The sequence below is a fragment of the Panthera uncia genome, chromosome A2 (genome assembly GCF_023721935.1).
Source record: "Panthera uncia isolate 11264 chromosome A2, Puncia_PCG_1.0, whole genome shotgun sequence".
Classification (NCBI taxonomy): domain Eukaryota; kingdom Metazoa; phylum Chordata; class Mammalia; order Carnivora; family Felidae; genus Panthera; species Panthera uncia.
Genome location: NC_064816.1, coordinates 140,693,954 through 140,706,138, shown reverse-complemented (window position 1 = coordinate 140,706,138; position 12,185 = coordinate 140,693,954). Strand labels below are relative to the sequence as shown.

At 41.4% G+C, this 12,185-nt stretch overlaps 1 protein-coding gene across 15 annotated transcripts in view; it reads left to right on the top strand.

Annotated features, from left to right (window-relative positions):
* Positions 1–12,185, top strand: part of UBE2H (ubiquitin conjugating enzyme E2 H) — a 106,592-nt gene that overhangs the window by 79,443 nt on the left and 14,964 nt on the right. For 12 of the 15 annotated variants that reach the window (XM_049641841.1, XM_049641838.1, XM_049641842.1 and 9 more), the window contains one exon: positions 139–191. The exons of 2 other annotated variants lie outside the window; for them this stretch is intronic. In XM_049641841.1, the coding sequence (XP_049497798.1) occupies positions 139–191 (53 nt within the window). Of the gene's footprint in view, positions 1–138; positions 192–4,600; positions 5,202–12,185 lie in introns of those variants that run through there. One more of the 15 variants, XM_049641845.1, reaches the window with a different exon arrangement.

Here is a 12,185-nt window from a genome sequence, read left to right as displayed (position 1 = left end):
TTCTTTCTTTCTTTCTTTCTTTCTTTCTTTCTTTCTTTCTTTCTTTCATACTATTCTTGATAAATAAAATTAGGTGCCAGGTACATGCAACTAGCTTTCTAATTTTTAAAAAAATGCCATTCTTTCCATCTGTTTCAGGTCAGGAACTGTGTGTCTAGATGTAATTAATCAAACTTGGACAGCTCTCTATGGTGAGTTTGGCCATGGAATATTTTTTAGAGATGTTGAGACACTGCCTAAAAAATGTTGTTTGCCTTTTCTTTGGTTTAAGATGTTTTGTTGGGAATGGGAAGGGATTAAGAGGGCCTGGATGGGAATGTTTGATCAGTGAAAAAAATATTTTCTCTCAAGTACAAACTTTGACTTAGCAACGGAAGTTTAAAATAATCTTGTGAGATTTTGAGCTTAAGGTATAGTGATGTACATATGCAGACATACAAATAAACATGTAAACATATGTGTGTGTTCAGAAGCACATTGTGTACGTGTTTACCTGTAATCCCTTTGACTTTTGGAAAAACTCCTAGCAATGTCCCTGTGAAGTGAGGTGGTGCATTAACAGGTTTGGGGAGTCCTCTGTTTTGAAGGCCAAAACCTCATTATGAAGCCTTGCCTCAGTGCTGAAATCAACATCTCCTCTCTTATAGTGAACCAACCTGTGAATTGCACAGCTCTATGCAGTACAATGCTCAGCGTCACAGAGATATGTAAGGAATATCAGGCCCTTTCTGCCTGAGCTTGTAACTTGGTTGGGCAGCTACAAATATGTGGAAATCTGTGTAAGTTAATTAGGGATACAACAGATCAGTCTGTATTCCCCCACATGTCCAGGTTGTCAGGCGTCATGGGCCTCTTGGCTCTCGTGCCCCCACCCCACCCCGTGAGGCTTCCCCTGATGCTCCAGCTGCAATTGATCTCTGCACACCCCTACATTTGATAGCTTTTTGTGGCCCATTTTTACTTCTTACCTGTGTGTGTCGTTCATGCCTACTTTTTTGTGCCACTAGATTGTTTCCGGTCATAGGGGTCTCTGGGGTGCACGTCTGGTGTCCGTGTCCCAGCACTCCCTAGCAGAGCCTCGTACCCATATGCGGTGAAAGAGTCAGTGGTGCAGGCAACACACAGTCCCCAAGAGGTTCAACAAAGTCACCTTAGGCAGGGCTTGACCGGAGGGAGCCTTTCTTACTGAAGAATTAGGAGACCTTTTTCTTCCAGCCACAGTCTGCAGACTACTTTGCCAGACATGCCTGTACTAGGACGGTGCATGAGACTCACAGTGGAAGGCTGGTCACCAGCAGCACACAGTTAATCCTTCTTTCGTGTTTTCTCCTCCTGATTCTGCCATTTAAGAATCATTTCCTCTGCCTGGAGTTACCCTCCCTGGTCTTTGTATGGCTGGCACCTTCTTTTCTCACCTCAGTCATCTCTCAGAGAAGCCTCCTTTCCTAGCTACTCCATCTAAAACAACATTCCTCCATAGCATAGCAGCCTGTTTTAAAAATCTGTGTTTAAAGCCAGCATTTGTTTATCGTTTATCTTATTAGACTATAAGCTCCACAAGAGCAGGGGCTGTGTGTGTGCACACATGTATACAAGCGCCTGAAACAGTGCCTGGTGTACAATAAGGGTTCAGATATTTGTGGAATTATTGACTGAATTAATCACGCCTAGTACTGTGAAACATGAGAATTTTAGGGATACAACGGCTTATGGGGAGATGAGGCAACAAGAAAGAACATATACTCTGAGGTTGGTTAAATGGATTCCTTTCAAGATGTGTTTTTGGTAAAAATGTCTCATGGCAGACTGCCTGGAATAGCTGATGTAATGATGTATTTTCTTCAACTGCATTCACATTTTAGAAATGTACATAACAAAATACTACGAGCTGGTTCCAATTACAGTAAAGTAAATTGGACTTCAACTAATTCTTTTACTGTTGACCAGAAAAGCTTTGTGGAAGAGATTTGCTGATTCTCAAGTACTTCACATCTCAGAACAGATTTTTTTAAAAACAACAGCTTATTGAATTATAACTCACATACATGATATTCACCCATTTAGAGCATGTAATTTGATAGTTTTTAAACAAAGTCACAGTTACGTACAGCCATCACCACATTCTCGTCGAAGAAGATTTTCTTCACCTTAAAAAAAAAACAAACAAAAAACCCATACCCTTCAGCTGTCACCCCCTCATCCCCTTAACCTTCCTTCCCGAACCCTGGGTAATGACCGATCTACTTTTTGTCTCTACAGATTTGCCTATTCTGGAATTTTTACAATGGAATCTATGATATGTTGTCTTTTGTGACTGGCTTTTTTGAGTTCACATACTGTTTTTAAGATTCATCCATGTTGTAGCTTGTAGCATGAATCAGTACTTCATACCTTTCATGGCCAGATAATACTCCATTTTAGAGCTATTACGTCTTTATCCATTTGTCAGATGATGGACATTTGGGTTGTTTCTACCATTCAGCTGTTTTGAATAATGCCTATGTAAATGTGCACAAAAATTCCTATGCGGACATCTGTTTCCATTTTTCTTGGGTGTGTACCTAGGAGTACAACTGCTGAATGACATGGTAACGCTGGGCAAACCTTTGAGGGAGTGACAGATTATTTTCCCAAGTGGTCGTACCATTTCACTTTCCCACCAGAGGGTGTTTGAAGTTCAGAACACGCAGTCGGTTAAGCGTCCGACTTCAGCCAGGTCACGATCTCGCGGTCTGTGAGTTCGAGCCCCGCGTCGGGCTCTGGGCTGATGGCTCGGAGCCTGGAGCTTGTTTCCGATTCTGTGTCTCCCTCTCTCTCTGCCCCTCCCCCGTTCATGCTCTGTCTCTCTCTGTCCCAAAAATAAATAAAAAAACGTTGAAAAAAAAAAAAATTTTTGAAGTTCAGAACAGATTTGGAAGCGGAAGCCCAGCGTGACTTAAGATTGATTTCATCACATGTATGGAATGTTGGTGTAAAGCGTTACTTTGTGAAGCACTTAGTAAGTAACAAGGATTAAATTACATTGGTCAAAGTGAACTTTTGTTTGCCTCTTACATGTGTATAAGTTATCATTAAGTGTTCTGTAACATATGAACATGGAGAACACTAACACTGTAGATAAGTGCAGGGACCCATGAAGGAGTGAGTGTAGTCAAAAATGTACTCAGCATGGGAGAATTGTTCTGACATTTTGCTCAGACCCAAACTGCTCCTCAAGAAGATTCAACATTTCTTTCATGGGCAGTTTTAGGAGCAGGTAATTGCAATTTATTGTAAAAGTACATAGTAACGGTTGGCACCGATGACCTTGAAGTTTCTTTTAGACCTTCCTGATCCCTGAAATGTGAACTAAATTTTCATTACACAACCGCTAAAGACTCTGGCATTGGAGGTTAGTCTATAATTGGTAAATTTGGAGTCATTCCGTTTCCTGCTGTGATTCTTGAGAGAATCTTAGTTCAAAGGACAAAAAACCCAATTTAATATAAAACAACTAATAGGAGAAAGTTGGCGTGTTAATACAGATATTCAGCTGAAAACCAAAAGGCTTAGCCTGGCAACCAAAACTTGTCTCAACACCTCTACCATATAATATAGTACGGAGCAGGGAGTGACTTGTGAAATTTCCTGCAATTAACTTTGCCCCAAGGCATGCACTGTGCAATGGATGTACATATTTGTAGTATAACAGCACTTCCCAGTTGAAACTTCAGATTTACACTTCTCGTAACCTGCTACCAGTCAGTGTTCTTGTTTCCGGCAGATTTAATCCTCTCGTCCCCCCCCCCCCCAAAAAAAAAGACCATTGATTTCTGGTAGCCCATTTTGACTCATGGCCTCTATTGTCATTTGTTTCCCTTTGCCAAGTTGCCATGCAGTTTGTTCATTCAGAAACTTCGAATTGGTGTGATTATAGTGTAATCACCCAGTAATTTTCAATTTTTTATTATTTAACCTTGCAAGAGAGCTAATTATAGTGGGTAATATGGTTAATTTCCTAAAGATGCTTGTCATCATATGAAGTCACTGAGTATGAAGTTACTATTGTTACTCTTGTGCCATTAAAAGGAGAGTAGCAGATGCCATCACAAAATTGATTCGTTTTGATTTCCTGTGTGATAACATCTTTTTCTTGCTTTCTTTTTTTTGTATCCCTTCCTGCTCTTCCAGACACAATGATAAAAGCTCTGGAAAATTTAAAATGCAGCCAAGGGGATCTGAATTAGTTTCAGAAACAACTGTGATTTTAAAAATTGATGGAAGGAAAGTTCATTAAGCCACAGGTAGCTTTTTAAGCATTCCTACTATTTTCCAGTTTCCCTTTTTCCCAAATATATTTTATCCACAGTAGGCTTTTCTACCCACACTCTTGGAGGCCCCGGTACTGCCACCGCAATTCAGCTTTAATTTCTTTCCCACCGTTCTGGGCCATGCATTCTTGACCTCTGTCAGTTGTGTTTCTCTCCGGTTTAATTTTACTCATTTCTCAACTGACTTGGTAAATGACTTATTTTGTGGATTAAGTTGTGGACAAGTAAGGTCAAAGACAATTTTCTTATAAAATTGGGCAGTTTACAATTTTATTCTTTCTCACCTTTAGGGTTGCTAGCCCATGGACTGGATACTCCTCTTATTTTGCTGGTGAGAAAAATCAACATTTGGGAAATTACTTCCCCTAGAGTCGTCTGGGGAGTCAATCACAGACAAATGAAGTTGCCTACAACAAAAGGAGTACTTCAGGGACTTTGAGATTAAAAATAGACAAGAGAAACGAAGTTTCTTTTACTAAGCATTTAGAACAATTTTAAACTATAAGTTTATTTAATAGTACTATACTGTGGGCCTAATGAATTTAAGCTTTCTCCTGCTGGAAATAGTTATTCCATCCCTCTTTTCAGTCAGGTAGCCTGTGAATCTTTCCAAACAATTAAAATTCTGGCTAAAGGTAACTGTGTCTCAAAATAATGCTTTGTGTTCACTAGTGCTTGCTAACTGCGTTTTCTAGCCACTTTGATGTAGCTACGCAGACAAGAGATACATGCGTTTGTCCGCATGGATGATTGGCCAACAACTAACATTTGAGAACAGGCTTGAGAACTCAGTATTGATCTGTCCATGGTGGAATCATAAACATCATCCTGCCTTTGGAACAGCTGGATGTCATTATAAGTCTCTTAGAGGCCAGGTAGAGCAGTTTCTTTCCAATGCTGTGGGGGAAATGTCAACTGTAGGAGATAAAGAAACATGCCGAGTTTGGTATTTGATGGCTTCAACAGTACTTAGCTAGCTCCATGGTCCACCTCCTCTGTCTGTCTGCTTGGAGATATTCAGATGTGGTGTCGGTATGTGGCCCAAGAGATTAATTAACTATGCACAGAATTTAAGAATTGAATTTAAAAACTTGCAGAAACTCCTTAAAAAAACCCACATTCGTGTTCACTGGTGGTCCGTATCAGGAGCGTGGAGCGGTCAGGCTTTGCGGAGGGTAGGACATGAGCCAGGCTGTGGCCCTTACAGAGAGACACAGCTATGTTCTAGCTTTTTTGAGGCTTCAGTTGTAGGGCCCAGTCGTGATGATACAGATTTGTTTTCTCTTCATTTGCTTGTTGTGATCACTGCATAGAGGCAGTCTTTGCCATGTGTGTCCACTTATCTTGTAATTGCATGAAGATATCTTTCCTCCTGACCTCAAAGACAAACTAAATTATTATCTCGTAATTAAAAACTTTAATAATGAGTTTTGCTGTGACTGTAAGAATACCAGCTAGCTAATTATACATTAATTGCCCTCATTTCTGAAAAGTTAATAACAAATCCTATTACTGTTTCAGCTGGCAGTCTTTTAAGGTAAGCAGGGTCCTACCAGGTTTGAATTAGGATGAACCCTCTAAAGAGCACCCGAGTAAGGTGGAAAGTGTTTGAGACCGACATGGCCTGTTTTCTTCCTTCCGATCTCTAGCAGCGTTCATGTTCTTCTGTAGATGTCTACAGTTTAAGTACGCTGGGTGAGGGAACTGCAGTGGATGGGAGATGATTTTTCTAAGTCTGGCAGCGTGCCACAAAACGTTTCGTGTTCTGTAACTACACACCTCTGGTTGGTGGCCTGGTGATCTGGCACTTAGTGGAATGTATCTGGTGTTCGTCCAGGGTTTAGTTCCCTATGTCTTTGACATCGCCCTTTCCAACACATAACCAAAGTACCTGTTTTTACTTTGGAATACTTAAAAATTATAATGCTACCACTGGTGAGATTCAGTGTATCAATCGTATTGCAAAAATTTTTTGTTCATTAATTGTTATTCCTACTAATTGCACTTTTTTTTTTTTTGAAAGGTGTGAGGAGGGAAGCGTTTGGCTTTTTGCTTGCATGACCCTCTTCATAAGACCTCATTCTGTCTTTAAAAGGTCCCCATGGACTGACTCGAGAACATTTGTAAATCTGATGAATTCAGACCTTTTATATATTTTATCCACATAAACACAGGAGACCCTCTCGGTGAAGTAATTGGATACATTCTTGAATTCATCCTCCAGCAGATTGGTGGCTTGATATATGATTCCGTTAGCAGCGTGTCAGCATTCAGTAAACCGAGTGTGGTGTGGCAAGCCTTGTGGCCAGCTGGTTCTGTGCCATGGCACCACAGGAAGTCTTTGGGGGGTGGTCTGCTTCTGCTCACCGTGTGTGCGCCCTCAGAACAGCTGCAGGAATAGGTTTTCCTCACTGAAGTGGGATTTGAATTAGTTCTTAGAGAATATTATTATTTCTTATTTAAAAAAAATTTTTTTAACATTTATTTTTTTTTTTTAATTTTTTTTTTTAATTTTTTTTTTAACATTTATTTATTTTTGGGACAGAGAGAGACAGAGCATGAACGGGGGAGGGGCAGAGAGAGAGGGAGACACAGAATTGGAAGCAGGCTCCAGGCTCTGAGCCATCAGCCCAGAGCCCGACGCGGGGCTCGAACTCGCGGACCGCGAGATCGTGACCTGAGCTGAAGTCGGACGCTTAACCGACTGAGCCACCCAGGCGCCCCACGTTTATTTATTTTTGAGACAGAGAGAGACAGAGCATGAACAGGGGAGGGGCAGAGAGAGAGGGAGACACAGAATCTGAAACAGGCTCCAGGCTCTGAGCTGGCAGCACAGAGCCCGACGCGGGGCTCGAACTCACGGACCGTGAGATCGTGAGCTGAGCCGAAGTCGGACGCTCAACCGACTGAGCCACCCAGGCGCCCCTGGAGAATATTATTTTTAATCTCAAAGCCATTTCTTCTTTAAGTCCACCTACCTGTCTGAGGGCACTCCTCCTGAGCAGCGTTTTTGAAGTTTTCCTCAAGATGTCTGTCACCTTTTACGGTCCCTGCTTACCAAGTCCTGCACATAGAACGACTGCTTGAGCATAAGAAATGCCGTTCCTCAGGTTGAAGAAGTTTATAGGTTTCTGACTCCTCTTCGTTTGTGAGGGTAGAATTTTACGTTTTTTAGTGTTCACAGACTGTAAGCAGGAGAAATTTAAAAATCCATCATTAATATTCCAACTTCTTAGGAGCTAGCTAGCTAACATCTATCAGTTAACCCAAATTATTAAATAAAGAAATCTGGAGATCTTATCTGCCCTGTTTCAGTCTGATAAAAATATGACTACATGTACATTATATGTATTTTTTATACATATAGTAGGTACCTTCTCACCCCTACAAAAAAATAATTGAATGAAATGGATTTTATGGTTGGTTTTCCTCTGAATGCGTATAAATTTATGACTGGCTTAGCAGTTTATGATGGATTAACTACAGTTGCATGTAAGATGAGCAAAAGTCAATTAGTGGGGTTTTCAAAGGTCGGCTGCTAATTTTCTCTAATAAATCAAGGATGTGAATAACATGGTTGAAATTTTCCATTGATCTCAACTATTTAGCCATTAGCTTCAACCATAATGGCTGAAAGTCCATGGACAGAGATCAGTGTAAGTCCTAGAGAATCATTAGTTCTAGCCCACTAGAATCAACGATTTGTGATTTTTCTCCACATTTTTACCTCTAATTGTGAGTGGAACTTCTATTTTCTTCTTCTCAGCCCAGCTCCCTGTTGAATTATGGGACAGATAAATACTGTAAGGAGTTGTGGTTAACACAGTGAATTTCAACTTGAGAAGCCAGAGGTCCTCCATCAGAGGGGAGGGGACCAATGAACTCTAAGTTTGTTTGGATAGCATGCTTCTGGAATATGAAGAGTTTGGAAGGAAAACAAGAGGGACTTGATCTTGATAGGAAATGACCTGAGTGATTGTTTTAAGAAGCTTCTTTGGTTACAGAGGCAAGAGTTTGGAGCCTGGAAAGCCACCGAGGAGGGTGGTTGCCCTGATCTGGGGTGGAATGCAACAATGGACTTGGTGTAGTTGCACACCAGGGAAAACAGAAGAACCAGAGCCGTTTTTAGACAGGTAGCGAGTCTGGAAAACTGCCCGAATACATGAGTAGTACATGGAATAAAGGAGGAAAAGGCGTAACCAAAGTCCTTCTGGGGGTTTGCAGCCTTAGGGACAAGGGTGTTAGAGTCTACTTAGGTATCAGGAAAAAAAGATTAAGTTTTCTGGGAAGTAATTTCAGGCATATCAAGTTTGATAAGACCAGAAATATAAAGGGCTGATTAGAAAGATTTCGTAGTTACCAGCACAGACTTGTTTCTTTAAAATTGCAAGATGATGAGCTTCCCCGAGTAAGCGTATATGGAGCTACTTCCAAAATTACAAACACCTCAGAGTTCACACTGCTGTGCAAGTGAATGATGTCTTTCCGAGCAGATTTTTATTTCTGTATGTTATTTGGCCTTAAAAGGTCTTTAAAAGGGCTTTGGGCATGTGGGGGACAAGGAGTAGATTACAAAAGGGGGGAGAGGGATAGGTGGCCTTTGAGGAGAGGGGGAGTGGCTTCGATGATTCTCGACACCTAGTCTTGACTGTGCGTGTATATGCATGGTGCTTTCTAAGTTACAGCATTTTGGGTGTTACAGCTAAAAAACAAATGAGTATTAGGCAAGTTAATGTCTCTGGGGGAACTGCCTGCCTGGCAATTCTAGTTCCTGGTGGGCCAGACCACATCAAGCTTTGGGCATCCACAGGGTTTTAACCTGAAGATAGCAGCATGCTTGACCAAAGTTTTCATTTTAATGTTCAGAGGAAATAGAGGAAGAAGAAATAACTTTTGGTCACTGGTTTGTAAACAGCCAAGAATAAAACATGATATGTGATTCATCCCCTCCTGTGTTTTCTAAGTCATGTACTGTCTTTTTGTGAGTCACCTGGAGTAGGGTGGCTTTACTTTAACCATTGGTGCCTTTTTTTCCCCCCCGTGTGACTCATTTTAATTAACATGTATTCCTTGAGGGATACAGGTAGCTGAAATTTCTACTCTAAGAAGGTGGCATATTTTTATAAATATTTTAGTCTAGTCCTTTGATGCCCTACGAAGCCTATTCTACAGTCCTTTTTAGTGATGTGTAATTCTTCCTTGTGAGGAACTGCAGTATTATACTTCCCTTTTTGCAGATGAAGAAACTGAGATGCAGAGAGGAAGAGACCTGCCCGAGGTCAAAGAACAAGTCAGTGGAAGGCCTGAGATTAGGCTTGTGGTCTTGTAGGTTTTCCATCTGTGGTTTGCCATTTTGCTGGAGAGCGTCTGGTCTAATGGAATTTACTAGTCTACCCGATGTCCACAGTGTGTTAGGTGATACACATCGCTGCCTCTTCTGCTCTAAAGCAGCCCTTTCTTGCCCCTCTAAAATGGATCCACTTTCTCCAACCGTTAGTTCAGAATACCTCCACCTGGAGGAAGCGACCGTGACAGCAGTGTGCAGGAAGGAATGCTTGAAAGGGTCAGGGAGTGGTTCCACTAGAGCCTCCTGAGCAACTTAGCTGAGAGCCCTGAATATTTTCAGAGAAACCACACGCAGAGGGCCCTCTCCCCATTTGTTCTCTATGGATATGGGTATATAGTGTAGGTAGTGTTTCCTGGCTATGCATTTCCATACACGCGGATGCCAGCCTATCCTAAGTCAGGGTCCGTGGGGTAGGTATGAGGTCTCAGCATGCATGTTTTGAAAAAACTCCACAGGTAATTCTGATGGACAAACAGCCAGGACCTAGACTTACCTAGGAACCATTGCTCTGGACCGAAGGGGGTAAATGGTGCTTCTTTTGATGAGAGATCAGTATGATTTGAGTGTTTTTAAAAATTGAATATGAATATAAATTACTAGTTTAAGTGCCTAAACTGAGGACTGAGTGTTCTAATATTGTTAATATAAGATCAGGCTGAAGAATCTGTCTTAATGGACTGCATTTTTATAAATGCTGATTTAGTCCAAAGCTCATCAAAAACCATACTTTTCAAGGTGGCTCAGTGGGTTAAGCATCTGACTCTTGATACTGGCTCAGGTCATGATCTCCTGGTCCATGAGATCGAGCCCCACATTGGGCTCTGTGCTAACAGTGTGGAGCCTGCTTAGGATTCTCTCTCTCCCTCTCCCTCTGCCCCTCCCCTGCTCACTCATGTGCTCTCTAAATAAACTTAAAAAAAAAATACTTCTCTGGGATCTTTGGATTTCCTTGAAAAGTTAAGGCAGCCAATAATGGAGCCAGCTGACTATAATCTCTATACTGCGTAACCTGTGTCTGGCTCTCTCCCTTTCAAAAAGTAGAAGATTAATTTTTTTTTCATTTTTTTTTTTTTAACGTTTTATTTATTTTTGAGACAGGGAGAGACAGAGCATGAACAGGGGAGGGTCAGAGAGAGGGAGACACAGAACCTGAAACAGGCTCCAGGCTCTGAGCTGTCAGCGCAGGGCTCGAACTCATGGACCGAGAGATCATGACCTGAGGCAAAGTCGGCCGCTTAACCGACTGAGCCACCCAGGTGCCCCAAGATTAATTTTTTTTGAAAAGACTTTGAACTGTTATTGATTTATTATTATTATTATTATTATTATTATTATTATTATTAAACTCTAGGGGAAAATGATTCATTTTATGATGGATTTTTCCAAAGAGGAGTATCTTTGTTTCACTCTTGGTTTGTAGTTTAGGTCTTTTCTGCCAGTATTTATCTTGAAAGACAATTTTTATCTGCAATTTGGTAGAGATGTTTTGTGGGGGAGGACCCTCTCAATAGTAATCACTCTGTCAGCCACTTTCAGGGTCGTGTTACTACTTTAAAATGCCCATAGCCACAGCATCCTGGTCTTTACAATCTGCCCTCTTTGCCTGGAATGGGCTGTGTACTTTTCCTTTTCTGCTCTTCTGTTTTACAGGCGTGACTCAGCACATCTGTAAAATGGATCAGAACTGTGTTAATGCAGGAGGACAGGAGAACGCAGGAAGGTAGAACAAATAATTGAGGGTTCTTTTACTTGTTGGGAACAAATACCTAGGCAGAGCCACTTATTGGTAGCTTGAGAAACTTAAAAGTAGTGGGGAAGGGGTATAAAAATCCCTTCCTGGAACACATGAAACACCTAGTTATGAAACATGTTGTCTGCCGTATTTCTCAAGTCCTAAAGCACTTCTGGAAGTTACTTAAAGAGAATAAAAATACACTTTTTTTAAGGTTTTTGTTGTTGATAGGAATATTCAGCTGCTAATCTTTATATTATATATATATATATATATATATATATATATATATAAAATCTTTTTTTTTTTTTTTAATTTTAAAGCAAGAGCATGGGGGGAGCAGGGGAGAGGGGCAAAGGGAGAGGCAGGGAGAGAGAATCTTCAGCAGGCTCCATGATCAGCGTGGAGCCTAACATGGGGCTCGATTCCACGACCCTGGGACTGTGACCTGAGCCTAAACCAAGAGGCAGACACTCAACCTGCTGAGCCACCCAGGCACCCCAGCTGCTAACCTTTTTGAGTAGCACCTACAATGACGATGTGACAGGAGACCTCCCAGGTCACCACATGCGGATATCTGTGAAGAGCCATGGGCTGCTTTTCTGTGACTGAGCTACTTGAAAACAAGCACGTTGCTTCTGTGAAGTATCAGACAGTTCAGCCACAGAAATGCCTTAACATTCTCTGCTTAGATCATCCTACTGGCCTTGAACTTGTGAGAAGGGAACACTTTGAGGTAGGGGGTGGCCATCTCTGAGGATATGCAGTTTGAATGCCCAGATGTGGTAGCTCGTGC